At 30.9% G+C, this 26,563-nt stretch overlaps 1 protein-coding gene across 11 annotated transcripts in view; it reads right to left on the bottom strand.

Moving 5' to 3' along the window:
- The window catches only part of LOC143083100 (uncharacterized), a 74,669-nt gene that overhangs the window by 4,494 nt on the left and 43,612 nt on the right, over positions 1–26,563 (bottom strand). For 6 of the 11 annotated variants that reach the window (XM_076259321.1, XM_076259331.1, XM_076259326.1 and 3 more), the window contains 17 exons: positions 23,328–23,882; positions 22,091–22,188; positions 21,078–21,176; positions 20,563–20,687; positions 17,183–17,381; positions 13,626–13,760; positions 12,682–12,762; positions 12,087–12,236; positions 11,510–11,617; positions 10,802–11,155; positions 10,343–10,433; positions 8,648–8,764; positions 5,933–5,970; positions 5,133–5,636; positions 2,759–2,839; positions 1,893–2,026; positions 826–950 (listed from right to left, as the gene is read on the bottom strand). In XM_076259321.1, the coding sequence (XP_076115436.1) occupies positions 826–950; positions 1,893–2,026; positions 2,759–2,839; positions 5,133–5,636; positions 5,933–5,970; positions 8,648–8,764; positions 10,343–10,433; positions 10,802–11,155; positions 11,510–11,617; positions 12,087–12,236; positions 12,682–12,762; positions 13,626–13,760; positions 17,183–17,381; positions 20,563–20,687; positions 21,078–21,176; positions 22,091–22,188; positions 23,328–23,882 (2,994 nt within the window). Of the gene's footprint in view, positions 1–273; positions 289–438; positions 463–825; positions 951–1,892; positions 2,027–2,758; positions 2,840–5,132; positions 5,637–5,932; positions 5,971–8,647; positions 8,765–10,342; positions 10,434–10,801; positions 11,156–11,509; positions 11,618–12,086; positions 12,237–12,681; positions 12,763–13,625; positions 13,761–17,182; positions 17,382–20,562; positions 20,688–21,077; positions 21,177–22,090; positions 22,189–23,327; positions 23,883–26,563 lie in introns of all 11 variants that reach the window. The other 5 variants (XM_076259324.1, XM_076259322.1, XM_076259325.1 and 2 more) reach the window with 5 other exon arrangements.

Genomic DNA, 26,563 nt, shown 5'->3' with positions numbered 1-26,563 from the left:
TGCAGTTCAACCCCCCACCTGCAAACTATTCGAATTAAGTTTTTTTATATTACATTGATCTTTTGATTTCGTCCCTAAGTTCATTTTGAAAAAAAATACTGTTTTTGTAAATATTCTAGCTCTAGCTAACTACATAAAAACCCTTTCCATTGTCAATTGTTTGCATCAAGTTTATACATATATAATATCTACATTCATTCCAATTCAATAAATAACAAGCATACAAGAAGAGAAGCACCTGAAAAAGTGCAGACTCAGCATTAATGCACCTACCTTAACGAGGCCACTCTATATAATTAAAGCACAAATACACATCACAAAATATTATGTATTAAAGTTTAAAGATTAGCACTGAATAAATGCATTCAACAGTCCTTGTAAGGTAAAAATAATCACAAATCCCTACAAGTGCCTGTGTTACACAACTTCAGGACCTACCTTTGTAAAGCCCCTATCAGTCGTCTATAAAAACCCAATATTTTCAAATCAACTTAGTTTATCCAAGAAGTATCTATTTTGAAAGTGTTCTTCAATTTCTCAAATGTTTCTATTTTTTATCTAACTAAATACACTTAACATGACCAATATCCATCCTCACATGTATAGATAAAAAATTCATATAAATTATTTATTTGATAAAATAAATTTAATACGCTAACTTGTATCAGAAGATAACTATACTTATTAACATTAACATAGTCAACTGAAAGCACAATGCACATGAAACAGACAGAAAAGAACAACATATAATTACTAAATATATATTTTTGTCTAATTCTACATACAAGAAGACATTCAAGAGAGATAACTCTTGGTATGACATACCTGCAGCCTCTCTGGACTTTTTGGTAACTTGTCTGGCTAACTCTTGGTTCATGGTCAACAACTGCGCTCTTCTGACTTTTTCTTGGGCTACATTACTAACATCAGGCTGAGATAATGAATGAATACTGAAATAAGACATTAAAAGGCCATGTAAAAAAAGCTTCATTTGAAAAAAGCATGATATTCAGTAATGTTAATGAGATGAATGTCACCCAACTTTTCCTCTCAAATGTTAAGCATTTTAAAATCTATTGAAAGCTTTACACATGAGACAAGAATGTTTCAATGACAAGAGAAAACAACATGAAATCTCTCGGTCTTAACTTTTTGAAACTGTATTGTTTCTGATACCAGGTTTCCTACTTATCAGTGTGCTGGTACTAAGTCAGTTATAAAATTGACCTCAGTCAGTGTCTCAGCTCAATCTGTGTAAATAATGGCATTGATCAATCAAATACTGTGACTTAATATCATAAGCATTGTGACATAGGAAATGTATATGAAAATGCATTAGGTCTTCTTGGGCTAACTGTTTGAGGAAAAGTAATCATATCTCTGTTGTCAACTATACAGTAGCCTTATTATTGTTTGTTCAATTTGTCCCCATGTATGAGATAGTGTCTCATGTTTATCCTATTTCATTTATATCATTTTATGTGTTGAAAGGGGTGTGTGTCTGTGTTAAGTGGTGGAAGTAGTGTATATACTGTATCAATAAGGTTTTGAGTTGAAACCCTGCGCCCACCTTAGAGAATTATATGACAAAACGAGAAAAATTGGTCTAGTTACAGTAGAAACATTAATTTTTGTGGAGTTAAAATTTTGTGGTTTTGTCTCTTTATAAGATTTGATAAGGATTTAATTTTGTGGTTTCCATTAAATGACAGTGATATCATATGGAGGTTAAGTTTTCATGTTGTTTTTTTAATTTCGTGGATATATTCTTTTCAAATTAATAAACGAAATAAAATCCTCAACGAAAATTTCTGCATTTACAGTATTTAAATCACATTTGTTTACATAGATAAGTAATCAATTTCCTTATAATCTAACTTATATTTATTCACCTTTGCTGTGTAAGAATCTTTTTCAACCTATCAGATTTTTCTTGCCGTCTATACTTTTCTTCTTCTGTGAATGATTCCTCATCAGATTCAGGCATATATCTTTCTGGGATCAAAACTTTGTTGGGGAAAGCTAACTGTAATTATGAAAAAGACACTATTCAATAATGATGTTTAACAAATTATCAAATGTATATTCCTCTACTTATGAATAGAAAATAAACTTTCTGCTAATTTTTGTACATGTCATGGGTATAAAAATAAACTGCAAATTGAAGTTTTCAGCAAAATACAAATCTCAGGATGGATATTTGTCAAAATCAAAAAATCAAGAATTGATGATTTTTTCTTCTGATTAATCAACAGAAACTGATTCAGCTAAACAATAAATCTGCAATTCACATTACTGGTGTTTGTCAAATATAGGATTATCCAAAATGTTTTAAAATACTAACACAAAAAATTCTCTTCATGTGCTCGCGTTGTACTAACAAAAGCTATTAAATGTTGTGTTTATCTTTGCAAAACAGTACTAAGTTAAATGCAGTTTAACTTTTATAATAGAGTCTTTATATATATATATATATATATATATATATATAAAAAGAAGATGTGGTATGATGGCCAATAAGACAACTCTCCTCAAGAGATTAAAATGACACTGAAATTAACAACTATAGGTCACTGTATGGCCTTCAACAATGAGCAAAGCCCATACTGCATAGTCAGCTATAAAAGACCCCAGAATGACAATGTAAAACAATTCAAACCAGGAAACTAACAGCCTTATTTATGTATAACATGTTTGTTTAAGTGATTATTTTGTGTATTACTATACAGAAAACTGAATTAAAATAAAAGTAACTTACAACTTCTCGTTCGAAAGACGTATCATCCATCTGATCTACTTTTGTGGTAGAACTCTTCACTATATCAGGGACCATATCTAACTGTTAAATATTAAAAAAAAACATTAATTCATTTATTATTCAATGATATACAACAACTTCCTGTCTGTGATACAGAGACTTTTTTTTTTTAAATAAAAGTTCTTAAGTCTAATATATATTCCTATCTGATATTAAAATAAAACATTGTAGTATGTTTTGTCATTAAACATTTTTTTTGTATGGAATAATGAATATAAACAAATTTTTATGATGGAACTGAACCTTTTACCTCCATGCTTCCTTTATTTTAAGAATTTAAAGGAACAATAAATGGAAATTTATGTTCAATATTTCAATGATCTTCAGAATAAATTTACTAAACAGTAAATTAGTTATAAAAACATGATGAAAACTTAATTTTGAAAATAATGTCTTGGATATATGTACTTGTTATACTGTAACTGTTTCATATATACATACAATGTGTATACATGTATATATCTTATGATTAAATTTAATATTGTCCTTTTAATATATGATATAATAGTTGAGTTTCCTGTTTAAAGCTGTTCATGGCTTACAAAAACTTGTAATTCTGCATGCAAGAAACACATGGATGCTTCCAAATACATTCTTTTTTTGGGTGAGAATGTGTTTACAACATGTGCATACAGATTTAGTGTTGTTGATACGACAATGACAAACGATTTGTATGGAGATTATTGGTTTATTCTGAGTATACACAGGAGAACTTTCATGACTTACATGTTATGATACTCTACAAACAAAAATAAACAAAAATATGACTGGAGACACTCTAAGGATGGAAATGATGATTGTCAACTACACCACATTTAAATATAGCATTGAAAGTTCATTCCCTGATAACTGAGTTAAGACAAGTGTTTGCAATTTTTCTCAAGTGGTTTTCTATGGGTTGATTTTTTGTTGTTATTGTTCAGTGGCAAATATTTCATGCATATTCTGGACAACAATAACCTTAACTTCTAATCAAATATGCAAGATTGTGCAATTGGGGTTCACCAGAATCATTAACATGAAATTTGGACTTCCAAAATAGAATAAATAAGGACAAAACTAACTTGAGCAGAGTGTGTTTTAAGGCATTGGATTTAACGCTTAATGTTGATACTACTGAAAGATTGAACAAAGGAGTAGGTCCGGTAAGTTCATCTGACGAAAGATTTTAGACACCTTTTAAACACTTAAGTGTCTATTTCAGTTGTTTCAATTAGTTTATGTGAAAGATTTTAACTGATTTACTCATTAAAAACGCTTGGATTATAGCTAAAATATGAAAATTCGGTCAAATATGCCAAAATATGTCACTTTTCAGATGGTTTTTGTCAAAAATGAAAGTGGCCGCATCAGTGTTCATCCTCAACCTTTATATATGTTATATATTCATCAATAATTTAGCATGACTTAATGATGCTAGTACCCAATATATGTCCATTGTATTGTCAAAAAATGCCCATATTTATGTAGCAGAAGCATTCTTCTTTCCAATAAATAACTAAAAGTTTACATTTTAACAATTTTGTAAAACTACTATATTTTGGGGCCTCAAAGAAGTCCTACTGAACCTACTCCTTTTGTCAAAGTGAGTAATTTATTAAGAGATATTCCATTTAGCAATTTCAAATGGTGTATTAAATCCTATGTCAAGTCATTACACACAACAGAACATGATTCAATTCAACTATGAGACCACAAGTCAAGATTTGATATGCTAACTGTTTACAGTCTGTTTCTCTCACAATGAACCTTAAATGGTACTTTTAAATGGTGTGTAAATATGATGACTTCAGTGTTTCAAATAAGACATTTTAAAGTATTTAATAATGTAAAGGAAAGAGCAAAAACAACATCTTCAAACCATATATAACAGATAAAATGTTTATAGATACATGTTTCATGTTATTTGCTAATCTAACACAAACTTCACACATACTTACACATAGCCATTTACATAGAAATGTATATACATCTTAAATTGAAATAGTAGTCAGATTTTAAAATATCGAGAAGCACCACATTTTTCTTAAAGCTTTCTAGATGTTCTCATATCTCATTTTTTTTAATTTAAGAATGATTCAATAACTTTTAGAATATTTTGCCAATTAAGAAAATACAAAATTTCATTTTATAGTCTACTTTCAAAATAACCTTTTTTTATCATTCTAAAGCATGATTTTTTAATCTGTTTTATTCTTCTTCATAAACCTACCTGAAATTACCTTGTATCATAACACAAAGATCAAGTTTATTTGACTTCCAATACTACCACAAAAAGCTACGATCATTTCAGATAAGATTTTCCCGTACTTACATTATTATTGGTCATGAGGTCCCCTGCTACCGAATGTAACGATGCTGGCTGTAAGAGTGACGTTTCCATCTTCACTGGCTCACTACTTGAAATTGTCATATACCTCCCTTTAGGAGTCCGTTTCACATTGAATAAATTAGTCTTTACCGGGGACCATCCTTTAACAATGGGCTGCGACCTTGAAGGACTCAGTGGCGACGTGGCAGTTTGAGAATCGTCATCTGGTTGCACGATGACTCTTGTTGCCTTGACAACACCACTGTCATTGAATGATAGTCCACTAGAAAAATTGAATGATTTTGATGGCAGTATTTCTGCTGATTCAGCAGTCGGTGAAGGGTATGTTCTGACAAATGGTCTAGGAGCTATGAGATGTAAATTTGAATGTCTACGTGAACCTGTGGTAGATGAGTTATTGCTACTACTTCCACCAAGATTAACAGAAGACCATGCCTTAGGGGCATTGTTGGCTGGGGGAAGATTTTCATATATTGGTTGATACTCCTGAAAATAAAAATGTGATATGATATGAATAATTAAAGCTATTTAAATATTGAAAACCTTGAATGTAAAAAGAAACTTCTACATGGAAATAAGTAAATTTCTTATGCACCTTGTAAAGACAGAATATATTTATCTAAATAAATTCACACTTATTTTAAGCAACAACACAATAAATTTAGAGATTTTCAAAACAATCATTGATAAACATTGCTATATCATTATCAATGAAGATGCTAATAGTATGTGAAAATGCCATTAGAAAAGTTTTCAATTTAAGAAATTATGCTGTTAGCTACCTGTTTTGGACTCACTGTAGAACTGGTCCAACTAGGATCTGAAAATAAATCAAACCTGGTTATTTCTAAGCAGTTAATGACAGACATCAATAAACTCCTTTTAGATAAACTTTTAAAATCTTATACTGAAAATAGTGAGCTAACAGATGAAAATAATGCCTTTGGTAGTGCATAGTTATCTATCAATACATTTGGTTACAAAAACAATTTCAACAAGTATTTACAGAAAAAAGATAACTAGTTAATTTAGACAAAGGTCATATTAAATTCATAATTAAGTTTTTCAATTTACACTGGATTCATTATTAAATTTTCATGGTGAAACCAATTTTCTTGAATTTCTTGAGTACATGTAAACCACCAATTTGAATATTCAACCAAGTATAGAATAAGTGTGTATGCAGATTTAGGCAAAAGAAATTAATCCACAGTATTCATTAAATTGATACAAATTATTGCTTCCTATTCTCCAACTTTCCAACATGCAACCTGTGCTTCTAAGCGGTGTGCATTCATACCTTAAGTAAGCATGATTTTGATTCAGACCATGAATACAATAAATGATTGGTACACAACGCAGGTGGGGAGGCACACAGAATGCTGTAGTCAACTGCATGCATGGCCATGCATTTTTTACATGATGATAATAATGATGTCCAGTGGTAAATTAATTGCACAGTATGGATGAGAACATGCAAATACACTGTAAATGTGAACCCTGCTGTGAACTAGCTCGACTGACAGGCCACGCTTGATTTTGAAGGTGGTACACAAATGTAGTTCATACGGTCAAAGACTACCTGGACACATTATAATGATGGCCAATATTTGCTCTAACTCATTAAAAGTCTTAACATTGACCCATGCCTGGGCTTGAACCAATGCCCCCACACTAGGGTTGGGCACCCAAATATACCAGTGCTGTCATAGTTTTTCACATGATAAGTTCAATAAAAGTAACTTTGATTTGATTCAAAAACAGTTTTGTTATGTCCTGTCCTGAAAAACTTATGGTGTTTTCTGCATTGCCTTAAGCTGGGGTCATACATTCACGATTTTTACTGCCGTCCTTGACAGGACCATTCCCGATTAAAATTTGTCAAAAGTCTGATCAAGATCGTGTGAATCGTGGATGGAAATTCGATTTGTATCTTTCGCCAGGTGAAATTCGACCGAGTCTGTCACGACTGCGTCCCGATTCTACCGAATGTAATCCGACAGAGATCAGATAGTGACAAGACAGTGAACCGACGCTGACGGAAGTTATCCGTTCGAAAACTGTCGGCATAATCGGGATGATCGGGTACTGTCGGAACGTAATCCTATCACGGTCCGCTCTATCGCATTGCAAACGGCTTTGTCTGGTCTCAGTCGTATTGTATTCTGTTATTGTCGGGACTTCTCCAGATCATTCCCGTTCCACAGGACACCGTCCCGAATACACAGAATATTGTTAGGAATTCGATCCGATACAGCAGAATCTGTCACAACATAGGCACGATTGTAATCCGACTAGAAAAAATCGGCTGAGTTTCCCCGAATGTTACGGGACGCACCTAACTGTCGGGGTGCTTTGCCGAACTATTCGGACCCTTCCCGACCAGTAGGAATCTGTTACGAACTAAAACGACTGCGTTCAGACAATAATAGGACATTCCAGGTAATTGAGGATACTAATCCGACTTTTTCACTTTTCGTGTCGTATCGCTGTCTGATCTCAAACGGGAGCAATAATCGGCAATGTGTGAACCCCGCATTAAGGAATATGATAAATGTTAACAGAAAATCCAGTGGAAAATTCTACAAATTGTAAATGCAGAGCTTGACAAGTTTACTGATTAGTCTAGGATTTGTAAACTTAACATAACCAAATGCTATAAGTTTTGAACAACCTGTTTTGAGTCCTGCTATCTCAAAGTAAGTCCTAAATATGACAGATACTACTGATTACAAAGGACTAGTATGTGTGCATTTGAGATGTCTAAGTGGTCATTTGATGTGTCATGTATAAAACATGTTAAATTCTATGTATATGTTAACTTAAACTAGACAGTATTACACATATAATTACACAAAACAGTGTTATACATAAACTAATATGATTTATAGTCTTCATGCCTTCTATATATAACTGTGACATGCAATTAGACAACTGAACATACATGCGCCAACTAAAAACCCTCCACATTGTGCAAATTAGGTATGTAATAAATTATTAACATAAAAAATATTATACATAAAAAAACAATGCATGATGATGATTTATTAATCAGGAAATATTAAGGATCTTTTGAATAACCTGATAGATTGTGTATTTGACCCTAGAATTTGACCTTAGAATATATGGTACAACCTAACTAAAGGAATTTCTCCATCAAAATTTCTGTACACACAATTTATATAACTTGGTGAAGGAATACACTCAATTTTAAGCAAGACATGCTGAGCACTCTTTAGAGCTATATTCATAATGCATGTAGGTTAAGGGTTTGGTTAGCTTGCTTACTTTGTTTGTTAAATGTTTTCTCAAACATTCCAATAACATTATACAAGCTGAATCTCCACATATTTATTGATGCCAGATGTCAATCTTAATTATAATGCTTGAACAAACATTTATACAAACAAAGCAAGACATCCAACCAGACCGTAAACTTACATGCATTATGAAAATAGCTCTAACAACAATGTCAATCACACACAACATCCATATACCTTCAGAATCCAAGTCATCAATTTCTTTTCTGATTTTTTCCCTTTCTCGTCTTTGTTCACTTTGACGTTTGACATCCCGTACTGTCAATGTTTTTGGTCTTTCTTTAGGGAGAATACCTATTTTCAAAGCAAAATAAAATGTCAATTGGACAGGGCCTTCCGTACACCTCAAGCAAACAAACCTGTGTTGAAGAGGACTTTTCGAACCTATGTGCCTAAAAATGGTTTAAAATGGTGGTCTCTATGGAAGATTTTGTTTGAAGAATGATTTTGGGGTGTGTTATGATTTTATGTCCTCTCAAAGCAGGCTATCACACAGACTGAACATCTAACAGATCTAAGCTACTATAGCGAACAGGAGTTACAGACAAACCAATATCATACCTCAATCATTTCAATTGTTGTCTGAAATAATTTTCCACTTTAAATCTTGTATCTTATCTTAAACCATAATTGATAATGCAACATCATGATAATCATATAATTTTCATGTTTTTGGTACATTTATGATAGACATGAATGCATAAACTTCAATGAAAAAAATGCAACATTTTTCATATTCTTTTTTTAAATGAAATTTACAATATAAAAAAAAAAAATGTTCCCAAAATTTATTAAAAAGTTATTTTTATTTTTCCAATACTTATTACGCTGCAATTTTCACAATAATGAATTCGTTTCACCTAATTTCTTCTTGGGTATGGCTTATAATTATCGAGATAAGTATATTATTCCATTACAAATATACAATAATAAATCGTAGAGCTCCTATTTGTAAGTATATTATTAACTGGAATCATACAGCATTTCAATACATTTCTTAAAAAAAATGAGTGCGAATAAATGTGATGAATATCTCTTAAAACCAAAGCAATCAGCAATGGTTCATATAAAACTGAAAAGTACAATATTTAATTATACTGAACACAATCTATCAGATATTTGCAAATTATCACATTTAAGCTTTGTTAAAAATGGTATGTCCCACTACCAAAACATATGAGTGAATGAAATGAATTGTATGGTAGCTATTCCATTATTAACTTAGAGACAATTACAAGACAACTTAAAATATTATCTTTACTTCTATATAAAACATGTTATTATCTTTTACAGAAATCGTTTTCAATTTGTACCAAAATCTATTATAATTTCAAGTAAAATGTTGTCTTTTATCTCTAAAAGTGAAAATGGAACAGCTATCATTTAAATAAAATTATATGTTCTGTGATTATTTCAAAATTTGCTTATAGGCAATATTTTCAATTTAATATTGCTTCATAACAAATTTATTCACTAAAGTCATAAAATACATTTTGACCTTCTTCAATCTGACAGTATTTGCATGAATTCTTCTTAAATCAATTGTATTAAGATTCTATTTATCAGTAAGTTTGAAAGTTATAAAGAAACAAACTTCAATTTTTTATGACCAAAGTATTATTTGTTCCAATCATATCAATTTAACTCAGAGGCGTGATTTTCGCATCTTTTCGTAAGTGAGTGAAATTTTGATCATATAGCACCAATTTAAAATATCTGTCAGTATTGATGATCAACTAGGTGGTATTAGAGTAATTCAACTTGACATAAGTTAATCATGAATTTTATTTATAAAATACCAAATTAAAATCATTCTTCAAAAATTCATTAGATAACCCATGCCAACAATTACTTGTTAAACAAAGAAATTACCATAAAATCGTTTCGTATTTTCATCAGCATCACTGATATCCCATGGGCCTTCTTCCTGGTTAAATCCCATTGACTCCAATGGTGCAGAAGCCTGGTGAAAAAAGAAATGATCATATTAATCCAGAAATCCTTTTTTCAAATGTCCTGTTCTTAATAATTGACTCTGGATTAACCAAAAAAGAGAGACATAAACACAAATGAATTATGAATCTCTTATTTAGTGAGTAATGAAGCTTATTAATGTCAAATGTTATACTTTTAAGAGTATTAAATATGCATTTAGCTATCAAATTCAAACAACTATCAGTTATTGTAACCTTTGAAAACTCAAAGTGACAAAATATAAACGTTTATTTTTTTAATTATTATTCTGAGTACTGAAATATTTATAATTTAAACAGCCTTTATCCAAATGTTACACAAAAAAAACTAAATTTAACATATTACTGATATTGTTACCTGTGACTCAATAAAATCAACAGCCTTTGGAGAAATAGCTGTTTCAACATTAATATTCATATCATCAGGAACAGAGGTCAGTGACCTTTGAGACAGAATGGCCTTGACCTGTGACAAGTCTTTAGATTCTGTAGTGTCAAGGTCAGTTTCCATGTAAGTTCCAGACTTCTCTCTCTTTCTAGGCTTGTCTAGCTCACCATTGACCAGATTAAGAGCACCACCAGATGAGGATCTTTTAAGAGTATTTATAGCCTCAGATAACCTCTGACCTTCTTCTGATAAACCAGCCATAATGTTCTTTACTTTTGCCAAATCTTTCTCCATTGTCATCTTTTTTCTCATATTTTCATTTACCTTTAGAAAAATTAAAAAAATAAAAGTTGTATGCTATTCAATCTCTGTAAATTAATAAATGAAATATAAATTTAAAATTTCAAAGCCATCAATAGTGATGTATTATATACTGTAAACTAACTTTTTTTGCGATTATAAAAATAACACAATTATAAATCTTTGTAAAAAGGCAATACTTTGATCTTTCCCTATTTAAAACTAAATCAAGTTGATTTGAAAACTACGAAATTAAATATCAACAAGTGGGGCTGTAAAGCGCTTAACCAAAATAAAGTTTATGTGAAAATTAGTTGGTTTACAGTAATACACTAATATCTGCTTGTTCAAATCAAAGCTGAATTTGATAAAACTTACCAGAGAAGGAGCACTCTTACTCCTTGCCAATTCCCCATGAACTTTTGACCTCAGTAAAGCAACTTCATGTTCCACCTTGTTATTTTCAGCTGTCGTTTCTTCTAATTCCTAAAATAGAAATCATCAAATTTTAAGGATTGAAAGAAAATGTGCTTCTTTACCAATAGTCTCCATTTATACTCTGTGCTGTATAATTAAATTATCGGAACACTGAGGTTGTGAGTTTGAAGCCTGCTTGTGCAGGTGCACTGTACCTCAATCTTAATTACTAGGATAGTCAGTATCCTACCAAAGATCGTGGTTTTCTCTGAGCCCTCTGGTTTCCTCCACCAATAAAAACTGGTATAATAACACCAACAATCAACCAATCAATTGAACTACCAGTCATTTGAAATATATGGCTAACATAAATGCAATGTTTGCCTTGAACTTGTTGAATGTAGATATTGTTATTTTTTCAAAATTAGATGTCTTAATTTATGAGACCATGTAAAAAGAATTACAAACTAATTTTTGCAAATGTAATGGTAATTCTGTTTTTTTCCTCTTTTAATTTGTATAAAATATAATTCAATACCTTAGAAGCCTGAGCTAAATGATATAAAACTCTAGATAATTCTTTCTCTACTGTTCTTTGTTGTTTGATAAGATGATGTAATTCATGAGAGCTATCTTGGACCATATCCTGTTGTCTTAACAAGCCTTGTAATGCCTTCTCTAGTAGATCCTGCAAAACACAAGTTCTCTTTTATATATATCTCAAGATACATTGAAGAATATGTTATTTCCTAATTGCTGGTTTTTTTTTAATTTTTACTTCTGAAAATTTTCATATTCATGACAAATGTTACATATATATATATATATTGTCTTCATGAATTTGGTAAAAAAAATAATACATAATTTCATAAAATCTTTTTTTTATTTTTATTCTAATTTCAAGGTACATAAATGTATTTTTCAATATCAATTCAAATGAATATCAAGTTAGTGCAACAGTAATGAAAAATTCCACATTTTCTCATGAATTTTTTATGAAAAAATGTTGCATTTAGTGGGCACTATTTATCATAAAGCATGCTCCAAAGTTGAGGTTAAGAGGTCTGCTTTAACTTATGACATTATACCATATGAATAAAACAAATTTCAGAAAAGACAACAGTCATACTAACCTTATCCTCTTGGAATGCTGTGACTTTATATGATTGTTCCTGGAGAAGTCTGTCAAGTTCATACAATCTTTCTAGTTTCTCCTAAAAACAAAATATAAGTATTAAGATTTATTTAGAAGAAACTTTCAAGTTTTCAATTGATGACCAATATCAAAATCAGACATGCAGTGTAACCAAGAGTAATAGATACAGATGATGTATTTCCCTTCATCAACTTTAAACACATCTTGCTGCTTGTTTCATATTTTGTCTGTGAAGACCTACACTGATCCTTTTTCCAAATCTGATTCATATTTAAGGAGGCTCGAGGGTATAAAAGTTTCAGAAAAAAATCAAATATTTGTTTTTCATTACAAATTTTATTTTTTTCCTTTTGTAGTTGTTACTTTATCATATGGTACAAAAATCATTGAAAACAATCAATTCGTGTTGGCCCCAGATGACTGTCAAAATGTATACATCATTGAAAAAGTTCCAAATTATCTCCCTTTGGCGAAAAAATGCCATTTTTTGGCTCTAAAATTGAAATATCTTTTTCAACTCATCGGTGACCTATCTTTTTTAATATAATTTCCATATAAGCTGTACTTAAACTAAATTATTGTAAAATTTTAGCGATTTCTATTATTAACTATAAGATAAAGTTCATTTATAGAAAAATATAGAGAAATCCTATATAAATGATTTAGACCCGCGAACCCCCTTAAATCATCTTAGACAAAAAATTTATATTTGAAAAAAAGTAATTGCATTAATCACATACTTCAGTAAATGCTGAATAAGTTCAACTTTAAATTTCCACCTTACTTTCAAGATTTGCATCACCAATACAATCTGTTTTTACCTTTAATATATCAATACTTTTGTCTATTTGACTATTTGACATTGACGAATTAACTAAAATACAATCAGGAACCCCAATCAATACAAATTAACAACCATACCTCCAAATCAACTTGGTCCCGTTTCAAATGGTCTACTTCTTCTTTCATATTATGTACAATTGTATCCTCTTGATGTTTTCTAGAAAACTCAATCATTTTCTTTGGAGGTGACATTTGTTCAGGTGATAATAAATGCTGTAAAGGAAAAATCAAGTTTACAAATGATTGTAGGTTGCATTTCTGTAAATATTGACAATGCAATTTTCCATAGGAACTCCTTTTACGGCTAAAACTGTACCACTTTTACTATGAAGTTTTAAAAAAAATCTTATCCTAGAATTGAAAGTTCATATGCACTACAATTTTTTTCAAAGGTCATAAAATATAGGGCTGTGCGGCATATTTTCAACGTTTATATGCCCTGAACTTTTCAGAGTTTAAACTAACAATAATTTTCTTAACTTCCCCTACCTCGAATGAAGGGTTACCACAGATTTCAATGTAAACAATATGCACATGTATATTTACTGGTAAGATTCCCGAGTTATGTCTCTATGAAATGGAACACAGAGAGGATAACTGGGAACCAGTATGTAAACAAAATTAATTTTCTATGAATATTCTAAATCTCCCCAAAAGAGGCGTGGTTTGAGAAACAGCTATATTTACAAAGTGCAACCTGTAATAACATCATTTCATGAAATACACGTACTACTGTAAATTGAGAATTTATTGCGTGCATTTATTATTGCGATTTTTGAAAAAAGAACAAAAATGTAAGATGAATTATTGTGATGTCAGGAGAATCTGCATACAGACATATGTACCAGATATAAGAATGTTCTTATTATTGCTATACTCACTCAGTCACAAAAAAACCTTGCAATAATTTCTGAATTTACAGTATTAAAATCATACGGCAATCATAATTTTGATGATAGATTGGTTCTATGTATAGTGGCAAACATTACATATACATCTGGACAAGAAAAAATTGATGTGATATGAATATGGAACCTGCTTTGTACGAGGTTATAAGCTGAAGTGGTTTTTTTCTATTTGTCAGATTTAAAAGGTAAAAATTCTCAAAATGACATGTCACCTTACAATATCCAGAAATCAACGCCACTTTGCTTATTTGAATATTATACTAAAGAAATCGGATACGGGTCACGGAAATAACATTAAAATGATAGGGAATTTTGAAAAAAGGTCTGTTTTAATTCTAATTTAAGTGATAGACAGGTTGCCGGGGCAGAAAATGAATATACACAACAATATACACCATTTAAACGAAACATAATGACTGTTGTTGCAAAAATACAGGTTCCTGAGCTATTTTAAAAATCGAAGCCAGAGGCTTTTAACATTGCAGTGTAAAATACAGGCTAAAATGGCTGAATTGTCAAATTTGCAAACTTCGTGTTGAAAATTGGCTTACAAGGTCATTACAAAAACAGGTTGCCGGGTTGAAATATGAAACTTGAATTTCCAAAGAATAAGCAAGTCCAAACCTTGTATGTGTAGTCGTTGAACTCTAGGTTCCCACATCAAATTAAAATGTCACTATTTCAAAAAGAATAAACTCATGAAATCACGAAAAATTCACTAAATTCGCGTTCATTGTTTTGATTTTGACCGCCTGACAACTTTACGGAAATATCAAAGTGATTGTAAATAAGGACTCTGTGACGGGCAACTTATAATATCCATGTTTTAAAGATTTTAATGATATCAAGCCTATCAAGCCAGTCCAGTTCAAAGTACTATCACGTGGTACAATTCTCATTTACATATTATGAATATTAATTACCAAAACCACTACTAATTTCTGGCTATGACCTAGACAGATTGCTCTGATTTACATGATTCTAAGCCCTTTTATAAGACTTTGTTCTTACTCCAAATATCCCAGTGCTTAGTGTAGAAGCAGCAAATACCAACTGTTTATTCTTTGGTGTAGGCCAGTTTGGGATTAAACCCCTTATCAAATCAACCTCATAAATATTGCTACAATAATTATCCATAGGAGAGGCATATATAAATGGGGTATGAGAATAACACAAACTTTGCTTCCCTATGAGTGTCCTTTATTTTCTGTGTCATTGGATTGCTGTTTCATTGACACTAGAACACACCCGCGAAATCGCGGGCATTCAGAGCGTAGTTTAAAGTATGCAAAGTGTTGTTGGAAGAATTTTGTAAAATACAGAATGACTGGAGAATTTCAGCAAAAGTATCATAAGTCATAGGTTATTGGGGACAGGAAAATTTTTTTTTACCCTCCACCTTTATTTCCAAAGTTCCCAATTTTTGGTTTTCTATCAATTTCCATATGAACATACCTTTAGTACATATGTTATAAATATTTTTTTAAGTAAGGAGCCTGTAATTCAGTGGTTGTCGTTTGTTTAAGTGTTACATATTTGTTTTTCGTTCATTTTTTGTACATAAATAAGGCCGCTAGTTTTCTCGTTTGCATTGTTTTACATTGTCATTTCGGGCCTTTTGAATTAAATTAACGGTCCCAATTTTCTTGCACCAAATGCGCATTTCGACAATACATGTCTCTTCAGTGATGCTCGTGGCCAAAATATTTGAAATCCAAAGTTTATATAAAAGATGAAGAGCTATAATCCAAAAGGTCCAAAAAGTATAACCAAATCCGTGAAAGGAATCAGAGCTTTGCATGAGGGAGATACATTCCTTAATTTATAATAATTTCTAATATTTTGTAACAGCAAATTTTAATAACAAAAAAAATCCGTACTTCATGCCAGTACCGAAGTACTGGCTACTGGGCTGGTGATACCCCCGGGGACTAATAGTCCACCAGCAGAGGCATCGACCCAGTGGTAGTAATTAAATTAACGGTCCCAATTTTCTTGCACCAGATGCTGAGTATGCGGTATGGGCTTTGCTCTTTGTTGAAGGCCGTACGGTGACCTATAGTTGTTAATATCTGTGTCATTTTGGTGTCTTGTGGAGAGTTGTCTTAACATGGCAATCATACCACATCTTCTTTTTTTCATGTAATCAATGAATTTTGTAAAAGATTTAATGACTGGAGAATTTCAGAAAAAGTATCAAAAGTTCACATGAATAATTTTAGCGCTTATCTGTATATTATGAACATTCATTACTATATAAATAAAGCGTATTTACTTTCAATTCTAAGTTTACTAATCGATCCATGATGATCATTGATATAGTATACAGACCCTCTCTATTTAATAAACTCTGTGACTGCCGTTGATAGTAAACTTGAAAATGATAGCAGATAAAATTCTGAAAATACACTTTATTCGTAGTATATGTATGTTCAAAGTATACAGAAAAACGCAAACCGGAAGCCTAATCTGACTTAAAATTTTGTACAATGACGGGACAATATCCGGATGCATTTTTTCTTGTTTTTCTCCTAAAATAACTCAATCTGAATAATCATATGAATGGATGACAAATGCGACTATGCACTGTACCTATAGGACACAGAGGCGTGTTGATTAATTTATTCTGGAAAGAAGAGAAGCGACACCAAAAATGAGGTCTTCTCGTTTAATAGTATAGATATACACCACATCCCTTTTAATCATAAAAATATTCCATAAACCTACCTTTCTATATTGTGAGGCTAACATCAAATTATCTCCTCCATAAAGACTACCCATGTTAACCATATTATGTACAAGGTTAACAATAGGTCTGTAGACCTCTAACTTTTTATCACACTCCTCGCCCTGATATTTCATTTCCACATATTCATTATGTTGACCCTCCAGTCTGGGATCTATTGGCTGGTGTGAATCTTGTTGCCTGTGAAAATAAGTAAAATTAAAAAATAAAGAAAATCTCTCAAAAGAGAAAAATTTTCATGGAACTTAAAATATTCAGTGTTTGGTGCTATAAGATATCCAATAATTTAAAAAACAATTTTTTTTTTAATATAAGGCCGTTTTTATTAAATAAGTTGGTTTACGGATCCGCCGACCCGAATTTTCGCTAATTCAAATAAAAATAAACGCAAATTTGCCCTTAAAAATTATTTCCGCCGACCTCATATTTATCGATTTACTAAGAAAATTTTAAACGGTATTTTTGTGTTTACGTTTCGTAATTCTGGTTCCTATTACTGCATTAAAAAATCGTGAACCAGTGCACCAGAAACGTGACTGGTTAGCTGTTCACGTGTTTGCGCATCCTTAAACCCTGACTTCCGTTTAGGAACCAGACGATATCAGGGCATGGTTTGTTTACTATGAATGAACCAGTGTACATCCATCTGGATGTGGACGTCCTAAACAATTCAATATTATCAGACAAAAAATTTGTGAAATGCCTTCGTCATGAAACCATAGGTCAAGTCATTAATGAACAATTAGAAAAACTTTAATGTTGTGATTGAAGAAATAAGGGCCGGCAGTAGTGACCACGGCAAAATAAATGACAATGGAACCAGACATATGTTTTTTCTGTGGAGACATGGAGGTGGTAATAAATGATCTGATTAGACAACTGAGGACCCAGTATTGAATTGTTCGTCCCATATGCCAATCATGTTTGGACCAAGGAAACATTCCAAATACCAGAAATGCCCTCAAAGTCGGGCAAAAAAGAAAAAAATAACAATTTACATTTGTTTTTAATAATTAAAAACATGTATACTGCTTTCATCAATTGCATATTTCACTTAATACAAATCTTTGTCTGTCAGATGTATGTTTATAGGGTTGATACATATAAATCAAAGTGATGGAAATCACTCATGGAAAGATTAGAATAGTAGTTTGAATAATTTCATATTAAGGTATGGTGGGGAAAAATGAACATTTATAAAGCACTATTGCTGAAAATTTAAAGTATTTTTCAACACAGGGCATTGAAAATGTACTTTTTCAACGTAACCAATTAAAAAACATATCTTATTGAAATGTGGATTCTTTCTTGATTGCAAACATATGTATTCACTTCTAATAAAAATTCAAATGACTAAAATAGACATAATGATTGATGGGAGATAAAATAATAAACAATGGTTTGTTATAATTAAAAGTTTTAAAATTTTTAAACTGTTTCAAGCCAATTCATGATAAAAAAAAAAGGTGTACTAATTTAATTGTTGATTAATTACAGATGATTATTGGAAATTTATCAAGTAAATTATAGGCCTTACTTGAATACCTTTTATTTATTCATATTTATATTCATATTTCATTTTTTTAAGATCTTGTTAATCCATTAATCATTTATCTTTTAGATATAATTTACAGAATCACTTTATGTAATGTAGATCAAAAGTAATTGGCAATAAATAAATCTATCATCCTTATAAATATCAAATATCTAATATACTCAATTGTGTATTCAATTATGAGGTCAAATACTTGTGTATTAAGAATTATATTGAGTGGTCTGTATAATTATGTAAGACTGAGGTTGATAGGTAATGTGGTCAATTTGATTGGCAGTTTAGGAGGTGGGGCATTGTAATTAAAGGTTCACCTTGTCTCTGATTGTTTGGTGATAATGACAGTTGTCAATCATACTAGTTGAATCAATACCCAGTTACCTAATCAAAATGTTTTTTTAAAAGCCTGCACATCAACACACATTAATGACATACATTCATTAATGAACTGCTCCAATAATATACCCAGTTTTTTTCAGTTTATATGTGTATTATGTGCACATATATCAGAACCATAGGGAACTATATTTCAGTGTGAATACATTTAGTAACAGTAGCTAACCTGTCCTGTTGTTAGGGAGGTTGGTGCCTAAGTAAAGATTTAGAACAAGTTCTAATCTTTCCAAAAAGATGTGGTGTGTTTGCCAATGAGATGATTTTTCATAAAGAGACCAAATGACACAGAAATTAATAACTATAGATCACTGTACAGCCTTCTTCAATGAGCAAAGCCCATACCGCATAAGCAATAAAAGGCCCCAAAATGACAAATGTAAAACAATTTAAGTGAGAAAACAAACAGCCTAATTAAATGTAAAAAAATGTACTAAAAACAAATAACAAATATGTAACACACCAACAAACAATATTAAACCACTGAATTACAGGCTCCTGACAGTAAATTTCTGTTTATACTTTTAAATACTGTCTGATATGCTCTGTCCTTATAGGTGTTGACATGCAATATGCTCTTAGATTTGCCTTTGTCTTTTAATATTGACTTGTTCTATGTGATGTGTTTTTGTTGTCGCATTTATTAATTTCACAAAACCTACAAAAGATGCTGAATAAAAGGTATTATCAAAAGGCTTTTCAAGTTTTACAGAACTATAAATAAGTCTTTTCAATCAAGTTTAAATTATTTTTTTTTTTTTCCTCCTACCCTATTTTTTTGTGGCTGATATCCGTAAACCAAGTAAAAAAACAAAAACTGGAAAGATCTAGTTTAAATTTATTTTTTTCCCCTCCTCCTACCCGAAGTTTTTTGGGCTGATGTCCGTAAACCAACTTATTAAATAAAAACGGCCTAACATTATTCTAATAGCTATACAATATACATTAGAATTTGGCATGAATGAGGTTTGCATCCTGTCCTCTTTTTACTGTTATTGATTTGTAGTAATTTAAAATTAGACAGATTTTTTGTTTGAATTGTTTAACATGGGATCATTTATGTCTTACTTCATGGTACACGTTTTGCTCACTATTGACGACTGTAATGTGACCTTATGTTCACGTCATATGGACACTGGTGAATACTGTGGATTCATTATTATTTGTTGGATACCAATTTTCATGTATTTCGCAGTTACAGATGATCTACGAAATCAAATATTCAACGAATTACAAATTTCCTATAGGCTTGTATACACACTATGGCAAAACTATGAAATTAAATATTCACGAACATACAAGATTTCCTTAATCCACAAAAACTGGTACCCACGAAAATAAATGAATCCACGGTATTAATTAATACCAGATTTTCATTTCTATATTGTCTCTTACAAATCTACCAATATAACTTACATTTTTCTATATGCAATCTCTGCTGATCTTTTCTTTTGTACCTGTTCCCTATAATAATTCCTGACTTTCTCCAGCGCTGTGAATTCTCTCCTCAGCTGTATCAACAATAGCACTAATTCATCATGCTAAAATAGAAAGACAACAGATATAAACCTTTCTATAACTTCTTTAAAATAGAGGAGAAATTTAGCTTCAATAGCAAATAGTTCATTTTAAAACAAGCTATTGCAACAGAAACCCACATTTAACATTTTTTAAAGGGCATAGTGTGGCTATTTATATAAATGGATAAGAGTCAAGCCCTATGTTCATACATAAATATTAACTTCACAGTCATGAAATGAGTTTGTGTAGGCATTTTTTGCTGTTTCGCATAATATTTTAGGTAGGAAAACTGACATTCCTAGTCAATTCAGATTGTACAAGAGTGCACCTGCCCCATGTGGGATTCTAGACTACCTCAACCACTCAGACACCAAGGCCCTACACATATCAGAGCCAATCTGATAACTTACTGTTTTTCCAACTAAATCCGCAGCAGATATACTCATTCTAAGTCTGGTTCCACTTAAGGCAGGATATTTGGCATGCAAGTCAGGAATCTCCCTGGTTTCCTGCAAACAAATTAATACATTATAAGGCTATATTATTACTGACATAAATTTGTATAATTGTTGCATCTGAAAAATATAAGACAATAAAGGTTGTACAAAACACCTTGACTAAAATTAATTTGACTTTTAATTTCCTCCTTTAATTTGATCCTTTGACAAAATTGTAAAAATTTAATTATAATTGAACCAAACACTTTATCAGAAAAAAATAATTGGATGTACATGTGTATAGTAGTTTGAAGAATTCTATTTTTAATCATTGAGAAGCTTGATATTTTCCTAATAATAGAACTTGATTAAAATGTTATCTCCCTGTTGCATTATGTTCCACCTTAATAGTTGTGCGACCTAACTGTTAATGATTGTCTGATGATATCAATTATTTGAGTTTATGTTAGAAAAGCATCAATCTTATATTCTAATTTTGAAGCATTTAATTTTTTTTAAAGAAATCTGTAATAATCTTTTGCTATCCTATTAAAAAATATATGATAATTAATAAATTTCAGAACACCATCTCATTATCAAGGCGATAATATTCCTTAATTTAAGTTTAACACATATACTGTGGATTATTTTAATTTTCGTGGATATAGATTTTTATAGATTTTGAAAAACTTGAATTTGTGGATATTTGATTATCTGGTTGTACTAAAGTCTGCAACCAAGCCTATAGAAAATTTTTGATTTGCTGAGCATTTTAATTTGTGGTTCAGCTGTACCCATGGAATTCATCCAAATCAGGAATATGACAGTTGTTATCTATTCCTTTGATGTGTTTGAGCTTTTGATTTTGCCATTTGATTAGGGACTTTCAGGTTTGAATTTTCCTTGGAGTTCAGTATTTTTGTGATTTTTAGTTTTTTGTATCCATCGAATAATAATAATGATTCCACAGTTTTACATATACTTACTATGATATCAGAATCTGGCATGTCGGGATATTCCTTGACAGTTTGTATCAGAGGTAGAGATTTGGGAGGTTGCTTTCCACCTGGTCGTAATGGACCACCTAGACAGAAAAAAAAAAATCATAAATAAATCAGTCTTTTTACAATTCTATTCCATGAAGTTGTTCTTGTTTTATTAGAAGGGTTTTCAAGCCATCATTTAATCAATTAACGTGTTTAAATCCAAAAGTTATTTTATTAGTTTGTTTTATTAAACCTAAAAGTTATTCAAAGTGTTTAATTCACAACAAGAGCCCCCCTAAAGTTCCATCCACCTAAGTCGGGCATTCTGATACGTTTATTGTAACTTTATTTCAAAATTTCAATATAACAATTAAATGCTCTTTTGTAACTACAACTTCAAAATTTTCAGCTGACTTTTAAATTATGCTTTGTATTCTGTAAGAATTACTGATGGAATGTTTTTTTGTTAAAAGATAATGACCAAAAAACAAGGAATACACGGGATTGTTTACATTCAATATAAACATTCGATTGTAATTATATTACTTCATAAATTCCATCAGATCATGAGGTGTGGTTAAACATTTAAGTAATTGGTTGATGTTTTACCTAAAACGGAGGTAAATATTGACCGAGACTTCAAATCATCTTATTTACATTACGTAAAAATGTTAGACTCTTAAACATATTAAAGGACATATATGTATTGACCAGATTTTTTAATTGTTTTTCAACTTTGCACATGAAACAAAACATACTAACATGTGGAGTTAAAAAAAAATCAGTTCCATTCAATGATGGTCAATTCTACAATCTACTCCCACATACTGTGTTTCAACTACATACTAGGGAAATACTAACATCCTCAATAAAATAAATATCAAAATAACACTAAGATAACAACAAAAGTTACAAAAATCAAACCTAATACACTGTATATAAACATGCTAGTGATATATATCAATTCATTCCCTTAATGCTTGTGTGGTTCATTATAATTTAATATCTTTTGAAGAAAAAAAAATATAGGAATATATATAGGGTTTCATTTGTTTTTCTTTTAAAAAGCGAAAAGTTTGCTCTAAGCATGCTGATGTTTTTCTGAAAAAGGTTAGAAATCAATATCAATTTTAGAAATGTTGAAGCTTTTTCAAGGCATGCTGTAAATCTATTTTCAAGAATTAACACTTCAATTTTCTTAAATATCTTTGTTTTCCTTTCTATGTGTTGAAGATACCTGTTAACTTGTTGATACTTCTATGACTCTGCTCTGATACTTGAGAGCTAGCCACTGAACCTCTTTTCTTAATATCTGTTTCATCCAAATCTTGTAAACTCTCACTCTGTGAAGTCCTTGACCTTTCATGACCTTCTGACCTAGAGTCATGTCGATATCTAGGAGAGGCATTTATATTTCTTGACAGAGGCCTAAATGCTGAAGGTTGGTCCATTTCTCTCTCATCAGACCTTACAATTGAGTCAACATTAACATATGGTGAACCTTTCACAGGACTAAGGACAGATAACTCATTCGACATATCATTTGGATTATCTCCTCCTGGATCCCTGTCATGTGACATTTTGTCAAGCTCAGGTGGTGACTTCTGCTGTGATAGCCTCCTTCTGAGTAGATCACTTTCATGTGGATGCAGAATTCCTGAATCTGTAGATTGAATGTCATCAAAATTGGATGAGTTTTCAGTTTTTTTAGTATTGTTAGTGCTTTGTGTGTTGGTGAGGTCAGGATCTAAGTCAGGATTTTGTGCTGTCCCTCTCCCATTAGGGTGTCCACCTAGAAGAAAACATTACATATGCTTGCATGCAATTTGTGTATATTGTGCTATTATCTAGTGGACAGTTGAGTAACAATGGACAGATGGATTTTATAGGTATAATGCATACCTCCATGAGTCTGCATGGCCATTGACTTATCCTGACAAGTTTTTTCATTTTTACAAAAACAGAGAAAACATTTTTTATAAATATTGAATATGATTCCAGAATTATTTTTATGTTTTTCATTTTTGTTTTTTTCGTTGATAACAAAAAAAGAAATTTCTTTTGTTGACAAAAAAAAAATATCTTCGAGAGCTAGAACTACTGCAATAAAATTCTAAAACATCTATATTTGAAAATATACCGAAAACATTCTCTAATATTTAAAACAAAAAACTAATCCTCGAAATAGTCTCAAAGATTAATACAGAAATGTTACTCCATATTTGTAAATTTAAGCCTCATATCAGTGATAAATACAAAAAGAAACTTTAAGAATATTAGTAAATTTTAAACTTTTATAAGTTAAGATAAAAGAACTTTATAAAATGTTATACTGATATACTAAATGACTAAATCTTTTACTTTAATTTTGAAACAAACAAAAATTGTTCACAAGGTAGTGTACAATGATATTAACTAAAAGTCTTATTTTATATTAAAAAAAATTGAAACTAGAAGTTGTTTTTTTCTATAAAACACAGGTAAATAAAATTAATGCAAGCAATGCCTGTGCACTTAACACTACAGATTTGTGTTATGGTAAATCTACACAGAAAAACAAGACAAAAATGTTACAATGCATATTCAAACAGAGAGTGCAACTTTGCCTAATATATGTGTTTCTGGTTAAATAGGCACTTATAATTATTCATACTATTTATATGTTTTACTCCTAAAGGAAAATCTGCATACAGATATATGTATTAGATATCATAATGCAAGTTCTTATTATTGCGATACTCATTCAGTCGCATTATTCCCACTAATAAAAACCTGGAAATAATTTCTGAATTTACAGTATTATAATCTTTTTACAGATGGTAGTTACACGCTGATCGTAGTAAATAATCTAACTAAAACATTAACCCCTATGAAATATAAAAGATATATTTATTTAAACAGTATTTGTATAGTCAAAAATTATTATAAATATAGAAATGTAATAACCAGAAACACATATTTTTGCTCAGCCTAACAAAGCTATTCAATTTCAGCTACCAAAACTATACAACAGTTTTCAGTTTTAAGTTACAATTTCATTTTCATTTTCCCTTAATAAAAATCGCAAAGTAAAAATAAACGAATTCATTAATTTTGTTTTTGATTTGAGAAAACAAAAACAAAGACACTGAAATTTAAGCATAAGTCAAAGACAGAAAATTTGAAATAAATCATTGGGAAAAAAACAGTTTCATGTGTTTTCTTTCTGTGTAATTCTATATACATTAGGCTGAGAATATCACCCAACCATCCTGATCTTGATACTGTGAATCACATCCCAATACTATGAGTGTACTGAAATTAAGTGAATTCATTAATTATCTCCCCTTAAACATGTCAAATTATCTCCCCTTAAACAAATCAGACCAAGATTCTATTTCACATCTGCTTTTAAGTACAAAGACAGACAGGTGGATGGCTGGACATGGTGATTTCTAAATATCCCCCATTTTTTTCTGTCTTCAGGGGATTATAATAAGGTAATTAATTAATTTTATAATGAAATTGTAACATGAAACAAACAGAATTTAAGAAAAAACAATCCATAAAAGCAAAACTAAATTACTGAAATGTGGTAAATTTGTAATCCCTAATATACATGTTATGACAAAGAGCATACACATTATCACTATTTGGAAATCTGTCCCGCTTTAACTTTTGACGTCATACAACAATCAGTTTTCCATTGTGGCGTCAGATATTTTCTATTATAATGTCCAAATTTTAAAGGGAACTTTTTTTATGTTCAGTAATGGCGGACAAATAGGGATAAGGTGTATAAATAATAATTCAATTTTTAAAAAACTCTGATTAGAAAGTATCATCATATACTTCAACTTCTTATAATGTCAGAACATATAGGAAAGCAAATCTACCACAAAAGCAGTATAAAAATACAAGCTTTCCTAGTTATCCATAACACACACACACACACCAAAAAAACACACTAGCACAAACATTTTTATACATTTCACATTCTAAATGAATGATTTCACAAATAATCATTAAAGAACGAACATCATTTAAATATGTTCTGTTTCAAGTGCAAAGATTAATTGGGTAGTGATTTGCAAGTGCTACCAAGTTAAATTAATATGTTAACCACAAAGTACTGAATTGTTAAATAACAGAACTAATTTCATGTTATACATTATTGAAAAATAAGAAACAAGTGAAACTGCGAGCTACTGCTCACTGATGATACCCCCGCCGCAAGTGGATAATATCAATAGTGTAAAAATATGCAAGTGTTCGGTAAACAGGAAGTTGTCGAGTGATGAATCTGAAAACGCATCACACGGTATAGCTGACTTATATAAATCCTGAAACCAAATTTCAGAAATCCTTGTATTGTAGTTCCTGAGAAAAATGCGACGAAAAATATTCATGGGACGGACGGACTGACTGACTGAAAAGACAGACAGAGGTAAAACAGTATACCCCCCTTTTTTAAAGCGGGGGTATAATAATTAA

Source organism: Mytilus galloprovincialis, chromosome 7 (genome assembly GCF_965363235.1).
Source record: "Mytilus galloprovincialis chromosome 7, xbMytGall1.hap1.1, whole genome shotgun sequence".
Lineage (NCBI taxonomy): Eukaryota > Metazoa > Mollusca > Bivalvia > Mytilida > Mytilidae > Mytilus > Mytilus galloprovincialis.
Note: the sequence above shows the minus strand (reverse complement) of the source record. Positions and strands in the feature narration are given on the sequence as shown.